Source organism: Dromaius novaehollandiae, chromosome 25 (assembly GCF_036370855.1).
Source record: "Dromaius novaehollandiae isolate bDroNov1 chromosome 25, bDroNov1.hap1, whole genome shotgun sequence".
NCBI classification, from domain to species: Eukaryota; Metazoa; Chordata; class Aves; order Casuariiformes; family Dromaiidae; genus Dromaius; species Dromaius novaehollandiae.
This window is the reverse complement of record NC_088122.1, coordinates 5,426,646-5,452,676: the sequence shown is the minus strand read 5'-3', so window position 1 is coordinate 5,452,676 and position 26,031 is coordinate 5,426,646. Positions and strand designations below refer to the sequence as shown.

Genomic DNA, 26,031 nt, shown 5'->3' with positions numbered 1-26,031 from the left:
AGCCTCCGTGCAAACACTTGGCTCACAAAAAAACAGTTAATTCTGCCTGGAAAAGTACACATGGTTATTTTTAGGTTCCTGTTCTTTTCAAAAATAACTGGAGGCATGAATCCAAACCTCCAAAACATGGCATCATTTCAAAGCCACAGGGGACGTTTGGAGGGCTTTTCAAATACCAAAACATCAAGTTTCCCGCTGAAATAGGGCATTCAAAAAATATCTGGGACAAACAGATATCTTGCCCATTCCTTAGCTGGAGTGTACTGTTAAGCAACAGGAGTTTTTAAGTACAGGTGATGTCAGTTACAGCCCTGCAAATCACAGCCCAGCAACCAGTATCAGGCAGTACAAGACAGTGCTACTCCTACACAACTCTGCTTTTATTCACATTTCTGCAAAAACAAGCACCCCAAACCCAGCTAGGGAGCAGCCTGCAAGCTTACGGGTGCCAGGCTCCCAGTGCTACGCACAAAGATCACCTCGAAATCACAGGGCTGAACCAGAGAGACTCCTCTGTATTAGAAGCTATTGGGGCTTCCTTCGAATAGGGTGTTAGCGGTGGCAATCCAGCCAAAATCCCAGGCGTTAGCAACGCTGACTTGTGTTCTCTTACACTTATTTTGAAGACTTGTCGATGATTTCCTCCCACTGCTAAAACAAGCTCTCAAGGAGCAGAGGAAAGCCTCCCCTTACAACGACCCAGAGTAAACAAACAAAAAAAGCCTTGTCTTCAGCAGAACGACGAGTCCACCGCGTCACTGCAGCTACTGCCACCTTTACTTGCACAGAGCTGCTCTAACCTACTACTGGAACAGTATTTTCCCCTTAGCAGAGCAGTACAACAGGTAGTAGGCATCGAGGACACAGTAAAAGCTTCTTTCAAGAACAGCCTGGGAAGCACATTTAGGCACTTTCTTCTACAGGGCAATCTCAGCATCACAGCCTAGACACCAGGGGATGGTTCTGCTTTTGGATCCACACGAGGACACTTACAGTCAGAAACCATGAAAACCCATCTGTCTCTTAATTGCAATACTGTTTTAATTTGGTGACTGCGCATGTGCAGAAATCCCCCAGGAGAAACTCTCTAATTACCTAGGCCCAACCACCTTAAAAATCTCCAGTTTCCTTCAGACAACAGGTTTCTTGAAAAGAAGCTGAATCTAATCTTGCAAACTTTCAAGCTCCACGGGAAAAGAAACTAGAATATAAGAGGAGCTGGAACAAAACAAGGTAGGTTTGAAGTGGAACATCCTACCCCAAAAAGCTGAAGCAGCTACTGCCGATGAAAAACCTCCGCAAGCATAACATATCCCTCCCAAATACAGAGGAGACTAGCAAAGAGCATGATTGCTCCTGCCTGATCAGGAATGAGATAGCAGGGAGGCAGAGCAGCAACTGAAACTAAAGAACAATAGCGCAAGGACAAGGAGAAAGCTCAAGTCTCAAACTCCAACTGCTGTCTGCAGAGCCGATAAATGCAACCGCTTGTTGCCTCACCAAAATAACATCAGGTAAAAGACGAGATTTAAGACAGTCAGCAGACCACTTCTCAGAGTAATCAAAAAATCAATTTGTCTTGAGATCACAGAACTGAACTAGGCTCCTGGCGGTTAAAAAGCAAACCTACGGGCCCAACCCCAGGATTTATTGCTGCCTTATGCTACCAGTTTTTACTTTTAGAGCAAAGCAGCTGTGACATGCATGAAGCCGAAACCGCTGTCCGCGTTATTCAGACAAAGCAGCAGGTGGGATCTGAGACTTCTTCCCACTGAACTTCTGCCAAGCTTCCCTCCTCCAACATTTTATTCTTCTCAAAATATTTATTTTGCATATGGCTGCCTAAAACATTAGGGTGGAATTCAGAAGTTAAGCTCTGTTGAGCACAGACTATTTCAATCTGTGCTCATTCTGTCCGTCTCCAACATTTGGAATTTGGGGACCTCGCTAAACATTTTGCAGAGACAAAATTGCTCTGCACCAAGATGAAGGTACCAGGCTTTTAATCCTGCGCCTTCCAGTGTCTTCCAGCTGCGTTATGACACAAGTTTGTTATCTAAAAATAGAGTCACCTGTCTAAGGAGCTGTCTAAGGAGTGATTAAAAAAAGCCAACATACTGTTTGGCAACAGAAAGCAAATGCAAACCTTGTTCGGTGAAGCAATAAAAACAAAATAAAAACCAACCTTGTGTGTCTACACATAAGAGACCAAACTCTATCTTTAAGCCTCGCCGTGACAAAGCGCTAGGAAACCAATTTTCAGCTAAGTCAAAAAGTGCTGCAAGTACTCAACACATCCCCAAAAAAAGCAAACTGCGTACTTGAAGGAAAAAAAATTTTGCTCTAAACACTTTTCACAAAACAGAGTTATAAAAGCCAAAGAACCTAGAAAAAATAAGCAGTTTTGTTTCAATACAGTACCAGATTCTGTCACATGGAATGCACAATATGGAAATGCTTGCTGCCTAAGGCAATCAATATGCTTTCAATATTTTAGTCCAAGTTCCTCTCCTATTCTTTAAATTACACAGCTCATAAGCAGAGTATCTTCAGTAACGACTCCTTTCATGTAATGCCAGCTGGGTGACACAATGGAAAAATGCCATATGGCCACTTCATGAAAAGTAAAGCATGCACAGTGTTTCCACAGCAGGAAAGAGTTAGCAGCCCGATATCAATCCTGCTACAAACTAGTCCCACAGCAGGCCCAGCATCCATCTGACGAAACTCAAGCTATACGATAAAGGCATTTTAGGAAGAAAGCACACAGAGGGAGGCAGTACTGTCACCTTGCTCCAGCCTACTTCCAAAAGGGAGAATTGCAGCACCCTTCATTACAGGACAAGCCCCCTAAGAAGCACTAGGCATCTCGGTTCAGTCGCAAAAATTGGGAACTAAAAAGGCTGGCCGCCAATGACGTGCCATCTGATAAGACCCTGCTGGGATGCTGAAAGCCGTGTGGTTCAAACCAGTCCAATAACATAGCAATAACGTGCTCTGTACAAACAAAATGGAAAAGCAGTCCTCAAGCTTGCTTGCACCTCAGCGGCGGTACACGTCACTAGCTGCAACTTCCAAGTGGGAAAGAGTGCCTCAACTTCTCTGGGTAATTAGAGACCATCACTGATCCACACCTCTTTCCTGAACATAGGAAGTGGTAGGAGAAGCACAAGAACAAGTCGTATTAAAATTCTCAGTGGGCTGCTGGTGTACTATGATTACGTACATCTCCTCACAGGCAAGCACTTAATCAGGGGAGCGGCTTTTCTTAATGACATTTAAGAAGGGGCAGAAAAGGGGAAGGAATAACAAAACAGGATATGACATGACTGTGCATGTGCTTCAAACTATCATTTCAGAGTGGAAAACACATCCACAATGACTGAGGAAGATTAGGAGGAATGGGAAAGCTGTTCCAACATGTCTTCCCAGTTCCAGGCAGACAGATGCCCTGTGATGACCCATTGATTCCTCCTGCTCTAGCTCCACCCTGGGAACACCTAATCCCAATCCTTTGCAACTCAGAACTAACCATTCATCATCTTTCCCAAGACCGCACCCACTCCTTACCTTCAACTAAAAACTATCTATCCTGCTACAAGCCCTGGAGTTTCACGCACTGATCTTGCAGGGCTGGTAGTCAACCCAGAACTTCAACGCCATGTTCCCCAAAGCTGAAACCCCCCTGCCATCCCTTCCATCGCCTGTCCCAAATGACCACACCTTCAGTTGCCTGCAGAACCAAAGCTTCAGCTTTGTTCCTACTAGCAGGAGATTCCAGAAACCCAAACAGGGGTTGCCATTTTCAACAATCTACCCCAGCAGAACCCATGTAGCAGAGGAGTTTAAAAAATACATTAAAAAAACCCACACCACACAACAGTAAAAGAAGATTTGACCCAGAAAGAGAAGACATACGACAGCCCCATTTCGTGAACGACAATGTTTTGGAAGAATAAAATCTTCCAAGAACTTCTGAAAAGCCCTGAATGTACTCCCAATAACAACATATCAAATGTCAAGTGAGACAAAGAGAGGGCCCTGGGAGGATGTCTTAGAGAACACCATCCTCGGGATTAAGATAAAAGCCAAGAAGCAGATGACTCATACTGCTGCTTGGCTGGTGCAGGGCTGAAGAGGACTTTGCAAATTCTGTACATCAGTATGGATCACAAAGTTTTTCAGCTGAATTTCACTCACTGTGTATTCTGCATGTTTTTTCCCATACCATTTCATCCACTTTCTGAACTCTCTGTCCATCGTCTAGAAGAGGGAGGAAAAACAAAACCACCCATTAGGACATCTCGTTTTACCAGTTACATTGCAGTGAAAAGAGATGCAACTCTGACAGCGTTCATTGACCCACAAGGCATTTTTGCCATTAACAGTCAAAAGGCAGACAGACATCTACTGCAGTTTCTTTTTCCTAAGAAGAACCTTTACTTCACCAGGGTCAAGTCAAGACTGGTGTTTTCTTCTCTCCTCCCCTTTTCAGCAAAGTTACATATTATAGAAACGTAATCTCAGTTGGCTCAGCACTAAAAATGGCGCAACCTAAAGAAGCTACTGTGTTGTGCTAGGTAAACCCACAGTGAGTAGGAGGCATTGAAAGCAGCCCAGTCTAAGCCCCGACAGCAAAGGAGGAAATGGGATAAAGACAGGTCTGCTAGGGCGAGTGAGAAAGCAGGATGCAACATGCAAAGCAACTGCAACAGCAAATGGAAGGAGCACCACACTTGCAGGGCAACCAGGAAAAACACTTCAAGGTACATTTAAACAGACCAGGGTTACAGAGGACAGAAGGCTCCTCTACTACCAAACCGGGTAGCTGGCACTGGTTATCCATTGCCCAAATACAGGGAGAAAGGAGCCAAAAACCCCACACATCAAGATAGTTCAGTGCCTTACAAACAAGCCCCTCCATATTTACAAAATATTGTCCCTCTCTACATAAACTGAGAATATGCAGCGCAAGTCATTACTTTATAGCGGCAGTGAGGCTGCACCTTATATCACATTCAAGAAACAAAACTTGAGTGCCTTGGAAGAGTGAAAAAAATCCTCCTCCTACATTTGTAAGATTTGACTCCACAGATGAAGAGGCTAAATTTAGAGGTAGCAGAGAAGGGAGATAATGGAGAGAAGCATAGCAGGAATTCTGGTTTCCCCTACAATCCAGAGATGCTGGAGACCTCCATCAGCAGGTCAGTGAAACAGTTTATGTGGACTGACATGTCTTAAAATTCTTTAGGTTTCAAAAGCAGCCCAGAGCTTAATGGGATACCTCACACAGATCTTCAGTATCTTCATATTCAGTATGAACTTTCATTTTGAACTTTAAGATAACTTCATTAAAAAAAAAGAAAAAATAAGATTCTCCCTCTTTAGCTGAAGCTTTTCAAGGCCATCTGCAACAACTATCATAGTAGCCAGAGACATGTTGCCAGAGCAAGTCTTAACTAGAAGCTTAATCCAATCCCTGCCACAACTGTTTGTCAAAGAAAGGGAGGGAAACTGGTCCACTACACCCAGCACGAGGCACATGAGCTGTACTCGGGCAGATTCACACATTCAGAAACTGCAGCAGCTGTTGAGTTCTTAAATCTGACAGGACACCATCTATAACTGGAAGGATAACGCAGTACGCTTTGCTCATCCAGTAAACTTAGGAAATACTGATGCACGTCTTTTGAAGCTGAAAGGGTCCCACAGGTTAATACTCCTAATATTCAATTAGTAGGTAATTGTATTTTTTACTGACCCAGTTCTTATTTTCACTAAAGCCTTGTGTTTACACAGAGTGATATGCAGAGGTTATTAATGAAAGCAAGTATTTATCTTTCCTTTCTTTAATACTCATTTTTAAATTAAGCTCACTATTAAACAAAACAGGAGTTCAGGCCTTGCAACTCACTCCCTAAAAAAACCTAGAACACTCATGCAAAGGGACTGAAAAGAGCATTCCAGTTGGAAGTTTCCACTGGGACACAGCAGAGAAAGAGAAATAGATTTTTAGATCCTTCTCTGATCCTTTTCACCACTGTGTTTAAAAATTTTGTTTACACAAAAATGTGTAAAAATTTTTTTAGCCTATAACATTTTAGTGACCAAGCTGAATTTCAGCTGTGGGGTACCTAAAAAGATCCATCACTACAAGAAGCAGAAAGACAGCTTTTAAGAATTATTTGTTTTGTCCTTCATTCCCAGATTTGCCCCATGCTATGGTCTTTGAACGCACTGTATTGGAGACACAGGATTCCAAGTATTCAGGTGAAGCCTACCTCGCATTCTGTTTTGAATAGGTCTTGCTGCCCTGAGGAGCAAAGACATCTAAGACTGAAACTCAGCTTTTCTGCCTGGTACTGCACAGCACTTAGCAGTAATCCTGAATCATTGAGTTAGCCTCAATGTCTGTGTCTGTGCACGCACACACACACACTTTTTATACATATATACATACACACCCCTTTTATTTACATATATATAAGGTGTGTGTATTTTTATATATAATATTTATATATAAAAATATATTATATATATATAATATATAAAACACACACACACCCTTCACTTCAAAAACAACAAAATAAAAAAACCACTCACCTCAGCATATTTGGCTGGAATATCAGCTTTCTCCACACCGTAGTGATGTTTGCAGTTTGTGGCTGCAGCCACCTGAAGCACCACCTGACCCACACCTGCGGGAAAAGAAAAAACAAGCCTGAGAACAAGCCGCAGGATAAAAGCACTGCAAGTGGAGATGAGCGCTTTTAGAGCAAAGGCCAGCCAGCAATAAGACAAATGCAGATCATCTGTGGGACGGGACTTTAGGATACCCAGTTTCAACTCCCAGTTCTGCCTGACAGTTCTCATATTAAGTCTCTCCATTCCTCAACTGAAAAGCAGATTTAAGCCAATGTGCATTACTAAAACAAGTCCTGTTTTCCAGAGTTATATGAAATATTAAGAACTTTTACTTTTCAGTAAAAGGACTTTACACCCTAACTACGAAGTAAACAGGGCAATTTAATTTCTTTCTTACAGACAAAAGAGATTCTAGTACGATAGTTTTGTATTTTATATTTTTGTTAAAAACCCTCTCTGTATGCAAATAGTGTAAAACTAAACATTTACAGCAAGGTTTATATTGATAAACATTAACAGCTACTATAATTAAACATTAAGGGCTCATTTTTACAGATATAGAGAGGCTTCAGGATATCTGGATTTTAAAATTTCTGTCCACCAATTTTATACGTATTCCATAAAATTTACAGATTTTACATTGTACGTCACTATTTAATTGCAGTAATTGAAACAATACCTGGACAAATCCCACCACATCCCAAAACAAACACTTGCTGGTCACATACGTACACCATTAAGGAACGACAAAAATGTTTGTAAGAGTCTAGCATTATTTATACAACCTTTCATCATGATACACAGCACTTAACGAAGTCTGAGAATATACAAAGCACATTCAAGAACTAGTATTACTTAAAAAAACAAAAGAAAAAAAAACAAACAGGATTCACAACTCAAAACATTTGCAGAAGCAAAGCTACACTGGCAAGACTATTACTTAAAAATGCATGAACTCCCCATTACTCCAAATTCTACTTGTGTCAGACACCACCAGCAGTAATTAGGTGCCATTCCTACACCTTGCCTGAACACATTCCCCGTCTCTCTCTCTCTCTCTCTGGATTGTGTTAAAAAGAAAAAAAGGAAAACTATCAGTTAGATTTCTGTCTGTACAGACAACCCAGATTTTGCACGCGCTAAAGGAATGTGGAACGACATTGCTCAAAGTGGCCGCTTACAATTTTCTAAAGCATGCAATATTCATCAGTAATATACTGATACATCACCTTTTGTCTAGGGGTAACACGAGACGTATACTTGTCTCACCAGCCCACTAGGAATCCACGAGGATAACCCACTTGTACAGAAAACATATTGCTGTTTTCCATTTCATTGATTGCCTGCAGGAAGCCACGCTGGTAATTGAAGGGGTGGAACTCCTGCCTTTAAACCATTACCAGTATAATGCCGTCTGGCACGACCAGGACTGGAGTGCTAACAGGATTTTTTTTGTTGTTGTTTTGCTTTGTTGTTGTTATTTCACATTTGGCATACGCACAGATTTTAAACACATGCAAATATGAATGTGCACATTTCTGCAAGGGGAACCGTTCAGTGCCTTCGGTAAGGGCTGACGCTTCTCACATTAAGCACGGGGCATGTAAGACAGACAAAAAATATTGAGGGGCACAACTGTTCCAGTGTCTCCTTTAAGAGCAATGAGGACAGAAAGACAAAAGAGAAGATCAAGAACAAGCTGCGTTGACTCAGATCATATGGATACTGCATAAGTTATTAATTTTGTCTTTCCTTGGCTTTTCTTTTGCAAGAACTTAACTGTATTGTAGTTTGTTTGCCTAATTATGATCAATACCTCCTTAAAATCCACTTGCAATCAGCCAGTTAACCCTGACATCATACACAGAAGTAACAAGAACAGCTACAACCTTCTGGTGGGGGCTTAGCCCTGCTGTATGCATGTCATTATTGGAAAGACATTAAATTTGCTCATGAAAATACTGCAATAGGATATTATTTCTATTTACACTGCATTCAATATCGCATTCATTACAATTTACAAAAATTTACTCTATCAAAAACTGAGAGAATACTTTTTTCTGCATGTTCTGCTTTTAATTATTTCAGTGCTCCAAACATTAAAGACTTCTGAATTTAAACCATTCTTTTCAAATGCAACGGAAGCTCTGTAAATTTTTATATTGTTGGTCAATAGCCAACACTAAAGTGAGAATAAGGGTAGTAATAAATACCTGATTTTGTTTCTGGTGGTATTTGGTACAAGGAAACCTAACTTTTAAGCTTGATCCCACACTTCATCTTGTTACATAAACAGCAGCACTACAGGACTTCAGATATGATCTTCTTTGACCTTCCTGCACAAACAATTGCAAGCATCTCTGATAATTTTTTTTCTTCCTTCCAGATGGAAAACAACTCATCAGATATGATGCTCCGAGTGTCTCATTTGTTCTTAAAGTCACTGAAACCGGAAATTTAAGACCCCAGTTCCACTGAGGGGAGAAGAGGAAAAATTGCTGAGGATCCCTGATTTGGAATATGTTAAGTATGGGAAGAAAAAAAAAATCCCACAGCAGAACTACCAGTGGTAAGTATATTTAGTTGTTAAGTATATTTTAAAATATTTTTCCCCAAAGCCTTCTATCTTACCAGCCACAAAACCAAAACATGCTTCATCTAAAACTTCATGACCAAGCCAGTAAAAGGGGAAATTCTTGTTAGTCTTTTCCTGCTTTGACCAGAACTAAGCAACAAAAACAAGAACATCATCTTCTTACTCAGTATATCTGTTCCACATGCATTTGAGTCATATCTGGTTTCTTTACCAACCAGAAACACTCACTTCCTTTTAAAACTCTAACCTGTAGGAGATGCAGTTGTGGGTTACTGAGCTGTCAAAGTCAGCTGTCAAAGCTGACTATAAAGTCTTTTTTGGCATACTGAAAAGTATGTCAGAGGGTAAGTAACTGCTTGATTTTCAGATAATAGGTCAAGCGTGTCATGCTGGTGTAGGAAGGGCCAGGAAATCACAATTTCATTTATGAAGGGCATAAACTCAATCCACAGAAAATGGCTGAATCCTTAATGATTCTGGAAAGACAATAGCAGATTCCCTTTTTTTTTCTTTTTAATACTCTCTCTTTTTTATAAGCATCTACCAATAGCAACAGAAACTAAAAGTCTTCCAAAGAAGGGACTGTTTTTGTAATATGGGTTTATTGCATTTCTAGTCTGTTTCACTAACAACGCGGGAAAGAATCTCTGTTCGGTCTGCTTAATATTATCATAAAAAGCAAGAGCATCATTGGGGGATTAACTAGAAAAGGTACTTATTCTGCAACGCAATCTTCAGTCCTGGTTTACTTTCAAACTATTTTTAACCTTTTTTTTTTTGAATGAAAGGAAAAAGCAGTGAGCAAAAAAAGAAAAATCCTCTTATTTGTCACTTACCACTGCCCAAGTCAACAAACAAATCATCCTCTGTCATTTTAATTTCATCTATCATTTGGGCCACTAAGTCAAAGGAAGTTTCTCCATAAACCTCTGGGGAAAAGGGCTCGTAGTTGTTGAGTTTCTCTGGATCGGTCACCGAGTGGTTATATACTTGCTGCAGGATATGACGGAGGAGCCCGTTGGAGGGACGAGTGTTGAGTTTCATAGGCTGGGTGGTTCCCTTCCACTAAACAGAGAGCAGGAAGAGAACATAAACCAAGGACAAGCAAACTCCACCAGAACAAGGCTGCATTTGCAGGAAGCAGAACTGAGGCCATTCCCTCCCATCTCTTCTCCCACACGCTGACCTGCAGGTGGTCTCTAAACAGAGCAAGAGATGTTAAAGATATGCAACAAGGATTGCTCTATAGTCTGTGTCACATCAACTAGCAGGAAACCTCAAATACACCTGCTAGAAATAGGTGACAAGGGGAAATTAAAGAGATGTAAAAAAAAAAAAAAAAAAAAAAAAAGAAAAAGAAAAAAAAATCAGTGGGCAGTGTAAAGCTAAATATTGAATATATTCAGAGTAGATGATGAGTGAGTTTACCCATTTTTAATTTACTGACCATGAAACTGTTAATTGTACTGTCAATATTTGAAACAGTTTCATTTGCTTTCATAAACTGTAGGATGGGAGAGATCATAGGCACTCAGATAGGGAGTGGCAGGAAAGAGTTGAAAAGTGAAGCTTCCGTTCTTTAAGAAAAGGACTTTCTCCTAAATATAGAAGTTGTTAGTTTTAAAAGTGTTTACTTTCTCCTTGGATAATTTACTTTGTTCCTAATCTTCCTACTATACTTCTTAACTTTTTTTTTTTTTTTTTTGAAAGAAAGAAAAGAAAATTGGACAGGGGATGACAACTCCAGGATCCCTCCCAAGCATTCCTCTATCTGAGATTCAAATACAATTTCTATAGCCGGCCTATGCTCAAACATTTCAGACAGCAATCACAAATGCTGAATGGCTTCAAATTTTTAGCTAGTGACAAAGACATGAATGAAGAAGCCTAAATCCAAACAAACACAAGTTTTACGGAGTTGTAGGCTCATAAAGTGAAACAAAACCTGGCAAAAATAGTTAAGTCTCATGGTCATAATGTTGTATATCTCAAATAATTCCCACAAGCATATTAGAGAGAAAAACTTCCACCTATACTTCCAAAATTAAATAGAATAGTAATATTAATCCCTTGTTCATGTTTTATTTCTTCCAAGTCAACCTAACATAGGGGGAAGAAAACCAAAAATACTATCTTGTCAAAATGGTCTGAAAAGAAATTTCACTCTAGTTTTGCCAGAGTGATCCTGTAGAACAGAGAAGCCTAACTGAATAGAAAGGAAATTCTTAAGCCATGGATCACTGCCACAATACACAGGAGGGCTCATATGGATTATTTAAGTAGCCCATAAGCCAGAGATTTCCACATGCAAAAGTAAAGCTATATTATAAATCTTTGTGAAACATCTACACACTGAGTTCAGGGAAACCTTTTTTTGAAAGGTAACCCAGCTATTTCAAAGTATCCAAACAAGGGTGCCAAGCGTTCACACTTAGTAATACATATGTTTCCCCCAACTGCAAGTTTGGTTTTCTCTTTAGATAGGAAAGGCACGTCAAAGGGGAAAAAAAATCCCTAACTGCCCAGATGCACTCAAGAAAACAAGGTTTAATATAAGTTTTATTAAATCCCAGAAAGAGCAGAAATGCAGAAGTATTGGTGATGAAGCTAGACTAAACACATGTAGTTCAGTGTTAAGAAAGTCAGCGCTTTCTTGGGTACTATTCGCTATACATGAATTTGAAACCAGCTAGATAAACATCATGGCATAACAAAGGTAAATACATACCAACTGATGAATGCTATCAATGGCTCGGTTGTATTTGTCACAAAGCCTCTGCATGCTTTCAAAGCTACAAAGGGAGGAAAAAAAAAATTCAGGGTCAGTTAAAAACAGAGCTTTAAGAGGCAGTTGAGATTTGATGGTATAAGCTTTTTTTTTTTTAATCATAGATACTGTACGTAGGCAGCTTGTTTTCTGCAATCTATGTAATTACGTACAGTTTTAGACCATTGTATACAGTTTCCTTATAAAAAGTCTCAGTAGACCAGCAATACATGACAAATGAGCAATAAATCCTGCAATACAATATGTTCATGCGGTAGAAGAAAAAGTGGCATTTTACACTAAGATTTTGGAAGCTGAATATTATTAGTTTCCTTGATCAACAGGAAAAGGACTGAACTTAAATTCTGATTTATTAGGAAGTTTTGTATTCTTATTGTCCATTACATATGTGTTAAATTTCTGTGTATCTGAGGATCTGGAAAGGAGGTAAGCTGCCGCGCTTTGTTCCATCCGTCCACGTAGACGGCCCCAGCACATAATCTATAAAACTTCACCCATCAGAAAAGCATACCGATGGCTTCATGGGTTGGTTGGGTTTACAGTCAGTTCAGCCAGTCACATAATGACGGAAGCTTAGAGGATTTAAAAAAAAATTCATCTCAGGCCAGGGAGGAAAAGATATCGCCAGGAACATCGTACATAATCAGATTGCACAAAGCAGCAGCAAAAAGACCAAGCCAAGGAATTATACAAGTAAGATAATTAAATTGTGGCCACCCCCAAACCAGGGGAGGAGACGGAGGTCATGGGAAGGAAGCAGCTCTGCAGTTTCTTGTGAGCCTCACGTTATCACTACACCAGCTAGGACTCCTTCATCGAAGAGTGCTGCTGACCCTCTCCAAGCTTTCAACTGTCTAACTCCACTGTAAGTCAACAAGAGAAGCTGAAATGGGTTTCCACTACACACAGAGCACGCGTTTTTGTAATTCTCTGCTTTGCATTCTTACGCATTCATCGGTCAATTCACTTCAAGTAATTTTTCTGACAGAAGTTTCAGAAGGCAGTAAACAGACTAAATCCATTACCAAAATTGCAGGTTTATGACTTCCTTGAAAAGCTGCAGGAAGATGAGCGAGGTGAGACTTTTGGGAACAGGTTTCTTTCTTTCAGTACCACTGCCGACAACCCCAATGCTACCAAGTTACACCTGCCCAGCGAGGACACCCGATCTACAACCACTACAGCATTGACGTCTCCGTGCATAAACCATGGACTTGATGACAAGGGCTGCTGGGCCCCGATCTCTCCTTTCGAATTTGTTGGGAAGCAGAGAGGGACTAACACGTCTTGCAGTGAAACAATTAAAAGAAAATGAAATAAAGAGAGGAGGAAGTAATACCTCAAGCAGGCTGTGATAAAAGAACCACTTCAGTGCTCGGGACAATAGCCAACGATGTATTAGAAACTGATGCAGTTTCATGCGTAAACCTTGTTCTGAAAGTTCAGTCATGCTGTAGACTTGAACAAATTCAGTCTTTCCCATGAAAGCAATTAAGGAGGTTTTTGTAAACTACAATCTCTTTTTCCAGGCTCCCCACAGTCAAGTCAATACACAGAATATCAAACGTCTCCACAGATATATCACAGGGTCAGAATCTGCCTCTCCCAGCCACTAGGTGAATGCCGCATACTGTACATTCATCTCAAGCTGTTTGTGGAATAAGTATTCGCATATAGCCAAAGGCATCTTAAAACTACTTCTAGCCACCCAGAAGAGTGGTATAAATACTTTGCCTTTTAATTTCTCCCCCTACTCAAATAGCATCTCACTTGCATTGAATTCTAAGCAGAGGAGAAATGGGGAAGGTTAACCTCCTACATTCACAGCAGGAGAAGGACACAGCGCTGACGGACAGTTCTGGCATGCCATTTTCTAAACAGGAATTCTTAGCTACTACAAAAGTAGAAACCTCAATGCCATTCAGATTCCTAACTCTGGACGTAGTCCAACAGCACAGATACCAATCATTGTTTCAGAGTGAGTAATTCCAACGTACACCAGAGCTCAACTTTCTGCTGTGTGGAGTTTCCAATTATGTCCTTAATCCAACAGCCTTTGCCAATATTTCTATTACACATTTCCTACCAAAATAACTTTGCAAAGTCTGTAGCCAGTTCTAAAAGAAAACTTCAGTTTACAGTGTCTAAGAATAACCAGTTACAAACCAATTCATTATAAACCATTCTGGCCTGCCCTCCTGGTAGGAAAAAAAGAAATCCTCTCACCTTTTTGTATCATAGTCAATTAAAACATAATTTTCCATAGCAAGCTTGAGATCTGGGATTTCTTCACAGACCCATCTGAAATGAGAAAAGAAACAGTATAAAAACAACATCTCCAATTTAGTTTAATAAGGCAGTTTGTCTCAATCCGAGACTGCCATTGCTACTGCAGCAGACATGAAAGATCACAACATCGTTAGGAGTAAGGCAGACTTCACAAAATGCTAATTGGAAAGCTGCAATAGTTCATATTTGTTTCTGTTGAACAAGCAGTAGGATGCCCGTAGACATTGGCAGTAGTATAAAGCTCTTGAAATGGCACAACTTCAAAATGAGGTGATAAATATATTCAACGCATCTAAAAATACACAAAGCTATAGATGATGCTAACCTAACATAAAACATAATGCAAAGCGCAGCATTTTGACGAGATCTTTAACAAAACTGATACTGTAATAAGCATTCTGGACAAAGCTGAACACGGAGAAGACATTTCCTACGGCACCGGAAAACAATGCCACCAAATATTCGTTGCAAGGATATTCTCCTCCGTGTAGTGCTCTAAACTGCTCTTCCACCTTATACGACCAGCCCAAAACAGATCCTCAAAAGTCATTTTGATTAAAAAAACCCGTTTCCATGCTGAATTCACAAAGTCCAAAATGTTGTTGCCATTAAGAATGGAAAGCTCACACCCACTTGCAATGCATCCAACAACAGAATCTAACAGAAGAGGCCTTCACCCTTGGAAAACAGAAAGATTAATTCTTTTCACAGACAACTTAAAAGCCATATAGGCTTTGCACACTCTTTCCTCTGAAAGCATCAAAATAGGAAAACATTTATCATCAAAAAGCTCAGAGCATAACGCAGGATGAATTCCAAGGAGAGCACAGTTTCTTCTTCATGCACCTTGCTGCATACTTCAATTTTGAAATGGGAAAAAGAATATATATAATGACTAGAGATCCAACAGTTCTGGTTCTTTTTGGCTGATTCACAATGATTAAAAATACAATAAGCAAGGAAAAACAGAACTTCTAAATCTATAGCTGCCTCTCTGCTAATATCTACTATTTCTCTGAAAATGTGACCACTTTGATCTCTGCAACTCTTTTCTCTTAAATTAGGCCACTGGAAAAAAGAAATACTTCTTTGAATTCTTTTACCCACAACCATAAGGCGGGTCAGTCTCAAAAGCAACCACATCATGGTTACTTTGCACAGGGCAAACGAAGGCAGTATGAAAGCATTTTAAACAGCCTGTATATACTGCAACCACACTTAAAAGAAAGTTGTGAAACACTACTTTGGCCCAACTGCTTTCTAACAGAGTTTTCTCTTGGCTTTCAGCTGGTATAGCACAGAAAGCACCAGCACAGATGACTCCAGCAGTCACTTTCAGCACCATGTCTGCTGAAACCTCTTCACAGAGGGTCTTTTCAAAAAAATCATCCTGACAAATGATGCCACAAGTACCAAGGCACAGAATATTATCAAAATCAGTACAACTGAACTGGAAGCAGCAGTGACAGTGCATCTTGTGTCAAGGTTTTGTAGTTAGGAAAGAACACTGCTTTAAGAAACAAGTCTCAGCTGTAGCCCCTAACACCCTCATTACACATTCTCTCTGATCAACAAGAGAAACCTGCTCTGCAGACCATGGTAAAATACTGTGATTTCATGTATGTAAGTGATACCATCAGTTCTAATGACCAAGCAAGCACTTAGCTATTGGAGTGATGCTGGGGGCAAAGAAGCCTCAACACCATCTCCTAGGCCATATGCTGCTGATCAGATTTCAAGCCCAGGTAGATATGCAGACAAAACACTGTTCACATTTCATCTGTATCTGCGGTGTCCAACCATTAAAACCTGCTGCAGATACGACACTCAATCACAGCAAGCCCTCGAACCAAAAAAACATAGAAAATAAGGTTTTAAAACAGTTATCAAGAACAGCTTTTAAACAAACCGATGTGGATAACACTGACCTGAGGTGTTTGGAGAGTTTTTGTTATTGTTCAACAGACATGGCTCTACAGAAAGTCTCTTCCTCATCTTGCTGAAATAACAGCAAGAAATAACAAGAAATATCATAGCCACTGCCTGCCTCTGACCCTAACACTGTTTGGAAACATTCAGTCTTCCTACTCTTTGTATTTGTTTTTCACCTCCATTCTCACATTTTCCCCACACTGATCCAACTCCACCGACAGAATTAAGAGGAATGATAATAAGGACATCATCTCCAAATAGTACAAATGCTAATGATGCTGCAACATCACAGCAATGAAGAAAAAAGGGAGAAGGCAGAGAAGACAATAAGCAGTTTAATCTTGAATAGGACTAGAACTCAACACATCGTGACAATGATATTTTCTTAATTTTTGCTTCTCTAAAGATTGAATGCAAATTGCCATCGCTGGTTTGGGAAGTAGAACTTCCCGGAAGCATCGTAAACTTCATTATACACAGCACCAAAAGTTGAATATCACTATTCATTTGTAATTCTGTACGAACAACAGAATTTGGCATGTTAAAAATCAAGTTTAAGTTGGGTAGGGAAAGTTACAGATCTGTATTGCAACATCATCAATTCAGCTTAGAAAATTAAATTTAGAGTTGCTGAGTTATTATGACTACTGTCCTCCTTTACACTTTGTCTCAAGAAGTCCATCTACTGAGATAAAGTAACACACGAGAAATTTTAGGCATGTCTACATTGAACACTTACCGAATTGTCTCAATAATTTCATGAGCAGCATCATGGTGTTTGTCCTGAAATTAAAGAAAAATAGATGTTTCAAAGAGACATCTGAAAAACACCATACCTGGCAGTTACAGATTACAGGAACAACAACCTTTTCAAAAATACAGGTGAGGAGCATACACGGGAAGGAGTCGGCAATTGCCACTCAGGCCATTAAACCAAGCAAAATGATCACTCTGAGAAAAAGGCTTAAGGATTGTGTTTTTTCAAGTTTCTGTGGACTAGCACAAGAGTTACATGAAAAAAAGTGCCATTCTACTTATTTCTTCGTCACGGCCAAAGATATGGAATTGCGTAGTTGATACCCATGGAGATTTGGGGTACGCAGTGGGTATGGGACTGCAAGCTCCATAACGAACAGCTGATTTTATTGACCCAGCGTCTGGTGCACGCTTGCATCTCCACGTGGGCAAGACAATTCTAGAGCAGCAAATGGCTTTCTAAAATAAAGCATCAAATAAGCACTAAGAGCAGATGTCAGTATAAAAAACTGATGGTTTCTACCTGAAAATGTAGACCTTTTCATCAATTAAAAAACAAAACACACACACACAAAACACCTTAAAAATTGTGCATTGTACATATATGCTAGACTCTGTGGCACAGATGTTTGTTGACATTAATTTGGGAAGGTACTCGGAAACAGCAGAAGCACAAGCAAGATTAGCAAGCCATTCCAGTAATGGCCAGTAAAGCCATTGTAGGTTAAAAAAAAAAAAAAAAGAGAGAGAGAGAAGAGTCTATTTTAGGAAAGTTACAGGAGTTCCTATATATATTACTGTGTCCATATTGTGAAGTCTTAGTTACCAGAGACTGCCTGCATAGAGTTTAGGTTATATTTAGATATTTGTTTCTTAAAGGGGGGTTGACCTTTTAATTAAGATGTCAGTACCTAAGGACCTTCCAGAGTTGGAAGGGTAAATGCCATCTCTCTCTCTCTCTCTCAAATAATCTTCCTTTTTTCTGCTGCAGAAATGTAATTTCTACAGTGTTACCTGTGGGAAATTCTGCAGCAAAGGGTAGGGACAGGCCACAAGAAGCAGAGGGTTGGTAGCAGGGGAAGGAAGGGAGCGGAAGGGGAGCTCTAATGGACAGATGACAGAAATGGCTGGGGATTATTTCAACTTATAGCATGTTCTTCAATAACTTGTAGAAGTTTAACGTAATCTTTTTCCTGACAGTATCACAGCGTATCACGAGGAGACAGATTTTCCCCTTGTGCAAGGGGTTCATCTACTCAAGGTCAACCTGCCTCGTAGAAGTTCTCATTCCAAGAGACCTGCACACACACAAGTAACAGGCCTTCCAGGCAATCTGGAGAAAAAGTCACAGGAGGGAGAGGGATGGAAATAAGGGCAAGTATTTCTTAGTCTGTTACAGTAAAGGTACGAAGGAACGCTTCCTATTTTATTAAAGTTTTTACTTTTAGAACACCAGGAGTCCAGCCCATATCTAGGAGTCACATATGAGCAGAAAAGTCTCATCACTGAAGAAAAGCAAAATGTTCCAGCTCCAACAACATCAAGAAGCAGCAGCCAACAAAAAAGTAGTCAAGACATTTTGGTTTCAATACGCAGCAGTCTAGAAAGCCAGCATTACCTTGGTCACGTTTCACAACAAAATGCCAATGCTACACAAATGCCTGGAGCACTACAAGGCATCCAGAACAACTTTGGGATTATGCTTCTTCCAGTCTTTGCCATTGACCTCATGGCCCCAGACTGGGACAGCCCGAAAGCCAACAGAAACCAACGGTATCAATAAATAGACAATCAATTTAAGTTTGGAAAGGGAAGGTAAGTAATCATCTTGATAAATCTTGGCCTAAAAAACAGGCAAGTGGTTGAACTAAAATTTGCACCTGACTCAGTGCACATATATGTATAAAATACATACACATGTATTTACAGAAGTAGGCCTTTTATTTGCCATCTGCAAGGTATTAAAAAACAAAGACTCAGCTCATCCATAAACACTCCCTTTAAGTTTTCACCTTTCGCTACGCTCACAGTTATCACAACATAACCCCCTTGGCTGATCCAGCTCTTCCAGTAAACTGTGTTCCTGTAAAGTAAGAATATGCTTTATCAACATAAGCACATTATACTGCAAAAGTGTATTCATGCTTATGTTGGCATAACCATTTTCTCTGAAAAAACTTACATTCTTCACTGTTTTGCACGATTTCAGTGCTAGCAGAACACACGCTAAAAACCCTGCCCTATAAGTCTTCATGAAAACGCCCTGTAAATGTTCAAAATTGCTTATTTAACAGATTCCTTCATCTTGAGTTAAAAAAAAAAAAAAATACAATGCATGCCTACAACTACAGATCTTCCAATTTAAACAACTGGTTTTACTAATGCAAACTCATGCCTCATGTGAAGACTGCAGCCAGAAGAGGCCTTTCAGAGTTTATTCTGTGTCATTAACTAGGATTAACAAAGTTGAAAAAGCTCCACGTTTACCTCAATAAAACCTTTCATGTTGAAAGGCTTACCAATTTAACTATACTCTTTAACTAATACACTTTGTCTGGGTAGACAAGCTCCAAGATCTCATGAGAGTCTTCCAAAAGAAATTAGAAGCGATCTCCCGACATTTCTCCAAAGCACGAATGGCTGGAGAAATGGAAGAGGGGGGAGACCCAGGTCTAGTGAAAACACCAATCACTTTTGCTTTCTTTAGCCATCACTTTTAGTCCCTTTCAGCATTACAGTTGTAAGATTTAATAAGAACAGGCACTAACCAGCAGTCCTCACCTCTGCGTTCGCGCAATCGTTTATGACACCGATGGAGATGCTTCAGCAACTCAAAAAGCAAGTCGAATAGAAACCTCACCCAAACCACAGATTCTGCTCCGGTCAGGATCAACCGCAGCCCCTTGCCCTTCCAAGTAGATGCGCTGGTTTCGGCCAGACATGCTACTCTTACAGCAACTGAGCGTGGCGAAGCAGTGATAACCTGGATCATTTCACAGGCCCGTGAGATGAACGCTAACCGGCAGGTTGGGAGGTGCAGACGGGAACCTGACAGTTCTGCAGCAACCAGAAAAGTCTGACAAACTTTAAAGCTAGCTCAGCTAATGGTTAAACCTGCACATTTGAAGGTGGCCTGTAGCTTCTCAAATTCAGACGCACCCTATTTTTTTCAGGCTGCAGCGACCCATGACCAAGAGCAGAACGCCAGCTATGCCTCGAGCAAGGCACATTACACAGACATGTCATGATGTGCTTTGGCAAACAGTCACCAGCGACAGCACAGCTTTACACTGTATCTGCATCTATACTCTCAATGCTTTGCCAGTAAAATATACTGATAAAGGGCCTCTTACAAACAGGCTGGCTCTCTATCATAAAATACATTGTGCAGAAGCCTTTTGGACGAGACTCAAGAAACGTATCTGTTCTGTAAGTAGTCACGAGATGATGCCGCAGTACTTTTTGTCACGAAGAGGAGCTCCATTCATCCCCCGGCTCTGCTCAGAGCCGTTCTGCCTCCCTCCCTCCTCCCCTAGGCATTCATGTGAAGCATACTACGTGCTGTTCGTTGGTCTGGCTGTACTTCTGCGATGACCTTATATTTATGTAGTTGGAGAGGCACTCTGAGTCTTCTGGGCCACATAAATGGAAGCTATTTCATGAGACGAGACATTATCTTTAATGTGGTCTAAGCACTAAGTATTTAAAATAAAAAGTTGCAGTATATAATTATTGAGAATGCCCAAAGCTACTCATAACAAGTTTTTTCTTAAACTTAAACACACATATTAAAAGCTAGTTATTACAGTCAATTCTCCCCAGCTGAAATTTATAATAAAAGGTTTCTTATTTTCAACCTAAATGTTCAATCTAAAATTGAAATGCGAGCTCCCAGAGAAGATTCAGTAGTTTTTGCCAAGACGTTTCATTGGAAAAATTAATGGAAAGAAAGCGGACACTTTTTCAAAAGTCACTTATAAGAATCTCATTTTCTATGGAAAACAGTGGAGAAGAGTTGCAGCCAGCACTACTGACCAGCTGCACAGCTCCGATTCTTAAGACTAGACTTCTCCATCCCAGTGTTACTACTACTCTAATCATAGAGTATAGCCAAAGTATACTAATTACTCTTACTTTTAGTACCCTAGTGCCCAGATACCCTACGGATAGTGGAAGCTCCCACTGCTGTGCTTTCACACAGTGCCTAGCAGAGAGAGCCTCCTTTCACAGCTTTGCCTTTTTGGACAGGAAGATTAGGCCATGGAACTATTGTTTAAGAGTTTGATCTTTCCCTTCATCTCTTCCCCCAAAACTATCCATCCTGCTTTTTCTGAAAGCTAGGACTTTTTCCTGAAGCTTAAATTAGGTTCTACCATCACAGGGAAACAAGGCTATACAAATGTATCTGAACGCCTCAAAGCAAAAGTCAGCCAGCCCTGTTTGAACTGGAAGCTGTTTTATATCTGACAGCTATATGAGAAGCCCTGCATGGGTTAAGGTAAAGTCAGATAGTGTCTAAAAATGCTTCCCCAATAGGTATTTTCATGCAACCATTATTGTTTTCTATAATCACAAACTCCTTTTGTTAACCCAAGTTAAAAAAAAAAAAAAAACTCATCAATACAACCAGAATTGATACATTCTGAGTAGTAATTACAGCTATTACTGTAACGCCTACATGAGAAAATTAATGGGGCCCCAATCACACTATGCATCATATAAACAGTACCAGACACATTTCATCTGTCTATATATAGCTTTGTTCTACGAAACACCAAATTTCTAATAAAAACCCAGCTAAATGAGAAGTTTCTACAGAACACTTCACAAGAGTAAGCGAGAGTGAAAACACCCATTTGTTGAGTTTTTGCCACAATATAAGCTGGCTGTTACGAAGGCTGGTAATGTAATATCAAATACAAAGCACTACACACTTTTCCATGAGGTGTGGCTGTTTTGGTCAGACTATTTTTAAAGTTAACATCCCTTCGGATAGTTTAATGGCATTACTGTGAAATACTTCTGTAATCCAGCACTGCATCCCAGACTCACAGGTATATTTGCTAAGGGACCAGTTATTTCACAGAGGAACAATCTGTATTGCAAACTGAATCTCTAAGCTAAAGCAACATATATAAGCATTATATATTTCTTCCTCAAACACACAGCGCGCGTTCAATTAAATGTTGTGGCTGGCATTACCTGAAGCGAGGAACCACATCCTAGTGCCCTTCCAAATCCACATTTTTATTTGGTTCCTTCTTATTAAACTATGCTTCTCACCTTGGGGCATTGGGGGGGTGAACGCTGTACTTTCCTAAACCTAATCTCACACCCAGCCTCATTTCCCCCACATGTAAAATGGGGTGTCCCTGTGAAATCTCTTCAGTCTACACAGTGCTATGTACTAACGTAGCAAAAGTCCCACAGAAAACAAGGGGCAAACGCAGCTTAGAACATCTTGCAAATCTAGGAGGAGAACAACCACTTGAGAATCTGGATGTGGTCTTGAGAAAAAAAATGAATAAATACAGGCGCTTCTATCAGTAGACGTCAAAACACTTTGCAAAGGGCTTTAAGATTCCTTATCTGCTTTTCACAGATGGTTTTGGTTTTTTCTTTAAAAAACACAGATAGCGTTGACTTGCCGAAGAGTAAACTGTCCGACAGCAAGAACTCAACTCCGCAGAGCCAGTTAGGTGTTCTACTTGCTACACCACATTTCCTCCCCAGGCAACGGACTAGGTGACCAAAATAGCTCTTCAGAAGCGGGCAAACAAGCTGTGGTCAAGCATCTGCAAAGCAGGAGGAAGAAATCTCCTACAAGCTTTTCACTGTCCACCAGATGAATCCAAACAACTCAGAAGAAACAAAACCTGAGACAACATAATTAAAAATAAATTAATAGTAACACTCATGCACTTTTTAACAATGTATCCTTAAATACCATTCTGCTTCCAACATTTGAATCAGGTAACACTGGCTCTCAGCCTCTAAACACTGATCCCATTCCTCATACTTTCACAGAAGTCACTTCGATTGACAAGTTCTGATCTGCAAATGACTATGATCTTATTTAACCTGCAAAACAGAAGAGGTCAATCTCATTAGCCTCTGGATTTAAACACTGCCTGGTTGCCCATAGTGGCAGCTTCCTCCACATGCAGTGGCCATAAATCCAAAGGAGAGGATGTTACAGCTGGAGACAAGATGGTTAGCAGAGATGAAAAAGATGGAATAGGAAGCGCCAATCTATCTTGCAGAAGACTAAGGTGACTAGTGCCTCTTTAACATCCCCTAGATTTCCTCCATCTGTGGTCAGATGATAAGCATGTCTCTAAACACAAAAAAAGGGTAGTGTGGAGCTACTACAGCTGCAATTGCCCCAAAGGAATCAGGAGGGGAGAGCACGCAGCATTCTGCATGGCACTTGAATGCCCTCTTTAAACCCAGCACCTTAAGGATATCCAAAGTTTGCTTGCCTCCTGACCCAGGACAGCCCCCCCAGGGCTTAACATACTTTGCTGGTAAATCTTGCTAGACAGTGTACAAAGTGTCTCTGTCCATATTCAATACACCTGCAAACAGTGGTTGATAAGAATCAATGACAACCTGAAACCCATCTGAGAAGTACTTCCAGCTGCTTCAACAGGAAAGAGAGACTGCCTGGGGACAGCTGAATAAAAGGAAAAATGCCAAGCTCTGCAGTCCAGACAGCTACTACCTTGAATCGCTCAGAATTTTTAAGTCTTTGGCCAATGCTCAAATGCCTATGACCCTTTGAGTATGCTAAAGGGAAAGTGTGGTCTATGCAACATTTCATACTTTATAGCTAGACTTTAGTATTATCTGATTTTATGCAAAACTAAGATGGTGCCCTGAGATTTCCACAGCAGTAAGCAAACCAGAGGCCTTCTCTGAAGCATCCAATGACTGTTATTAACCTTATATCAAGAAAGTATACACACATACACAGAAAAGTATACATAATATATTGATACATATAAAGAGAGACCCGCTGCTGCCAACAGCCTGGGTTCATTCTTTCAATCTTCACTAAATTGGGAAGAGCGAGCTACTGAGACTGCATTTTGAAACCTGTCTCCCAGACAGCAAGAGAAAAGACAAGTTTGTCATAGTTTCAGTAATTAGTAGGACTTTACTGTGTCACACAAAACTAAACAGAAGACACCATGGAAAGCATGGAGTGCATTACAGCCTCCTTAAGACCTAATTAATAATTTTTAAGGAAAAACAAAGCAAAGTTTGGACCAAGGTCCAATATTTATTAAAACTACTATATCAGCAAAGGAAATAAGCAGACTAGAGGATCCACACTGATCTGCGTAACCCTCATATACCATGAGTACAGGTGATCCAGAATTTGTAGACAAGCAGCGTGGATCTGGCTGCCACAGGGCACTCACGCTTTCATTGCAGCTACTTAAGCCACAATAAAAACACTTTGCCTTTCCACACAGCAGTCACAACTGTTGCTACGGACACTGCACAAACGCGAGAGGGAACGGTTCCCATGATAGTGTGTAGGAGGGGCTGTAGAAATATATTAACATGCAATCATTCTGTAGAAGCGTCTAAGGCAACATCCACATGGGACAGTTACACCAATATAACCTACCGGCTTTAGTCTGTGCGAACCAGACATAGACCAGACATGATTAAGCAGTAGTTCTATTATGCAAGAAGACTTTTTAGTTAAAAATAATAATAATAATGATCCAGACTGCTCTATTGGAATATATAGGGGAATGCAACCATTTCTGGAAAATAGTAACTCATACTGATATATGCTATTGTCCTTTCAGTAAGTTTTAGGAAATTATAAACCATTTCCATAATATGGCAGCTGGAGGGAGCGTGCTGACGCTTTAGCTATCCCAGCAGCTGAAGCACAATGTGTACATGCAAAGATGTCCAGTGTTTGCTTATTCAGGGACAGAGTGGACTGCCGGGCTTTCACTACAGTCAACAAGAAAGAAGGCTCTGGCCATCATTTCACAAACACTTTAAACCAACACAGCCACCTGTCCAGCCTACTAAGGCCACCTCCTCCTCTGGCCCCGCAGTGCCTGTGCACACACCCAGCAAAGTCGGTGAAGATCTAGATTAAAATTCAACTTTTTTTTTTCTGCTTAGTTACTTTTCAACCAGACCAGTTCACTGACCCAGTTCACCACACTACTGCACAGATATATCATAAGGGTGAGGCAGCTTTAACACAGGGGCAACCGGGCAGAGATGGCAGAAGTGTTTCGACTGCAGGAGCACCAGTTTCAAACTTTCATGTAACCATGGACCATGTTAATGAGAAATAACCCTCCCATATAGCAGGGAGTGGGGGAACGGGGGGAAGCAGAGAAGAACACAGCCTTCATATTTAAAAACACCAAAACTATTAATCACAACAGAACTTGTCTGTTTGTCTACCTCTAGAGCAGTGGAAACAGCCTTACCAAATACACGTGCCTGAAGTGTGTCATTCTGTGACAAAACTCCCAGTATAATAAGCCTATGACAAAATCCCCACTATAATAAGGCTCTCCACTGCCTTCATTTACAGCATCTGTGCAGTGTTTGGATTTCATCTCACTCTACTGGAAAAGTCACAGGGATCATCAGGCTATGCACATAATACATCCAAAGAATAAACAGAACTATGGGAGCCAGAAGTTGTGCGGGATCTAGAACTTTACTGGTTTATATAGATAACTCTTTTCTCATTTTGAAGGTAAGCAATCTACCTTAAAAAACTAACTCTTCTACCTGATCTTGCTGTTAGTCTCACCTTTAATTAAGATGACCCAACCCTCAAAAGCGAGGGGAGATGGATGAAGGCTTTGGGATTCCTCCGACTTCCTCCTAACAGCAACCAGCTCTTCCTCTCAGCAGACTCTGACCTCTGTATTTGCTGTACCTGGCACCAAGACATGGGAGGACTGCAGGAGATAAGCTGACACTGATGACAAGTGCATCCACACTTTTCAGATGAGCAAAGAGAAAGAAC

The 26,031-nt window shown here is 40.5% G+C and overlaps 1 protein-coding gene across 7 annotated transcripts in view; it reads right to left on the bottom strand.

Moving 5' to 3' along the window:
- The window catches only part of DOT1L (DOT1 like histone lysine methyltransferase), a 77,230-nt gene that overhangs the window by 41,886 nt on the left and 9,313 nt on the right, over window positions 1-26,031 (bottom strand). For 6 of the 7 annotated variants that reach the window (XR_010385066.1, XM_064497240.1, XM_026114155.2 and 3 more), the window contains exons 2-7: window positions 16,990-17,033; window positions 14,256-14,330; window positions 11,970-12,033; window positions 10,078-10,306; window positions 6,604-6,698; window positions 4,201-4,263 (exon numbers count right to left, since the gene is read on the bottom strand). Coding sequence is in view for 6 of the 7 variants with exons in the window: in XM_064497240.1 (XP_064353310.1) it covers window positions 4,201-4,263; window positions 6,604-6,698; window positions 10,078-10,306; window positions 11,970-12,033; window positions 14,256-14,330; window positions 16,990-17,033 (570 nt within the window). In the remaining variant the exon portion in view is untranslated. The remainder of the gene's footprint in view (window positions 1-4,200; window positions 4,264-6,603; window positions 6,699-10,077; window positions 10,307-11,969; window positions 12,034-14,255; window positions 14,331-16,989; window positions 17,034-26,031) is intronic. The other variant, XM_064497241.1, reaches the window with a different exon arrangement.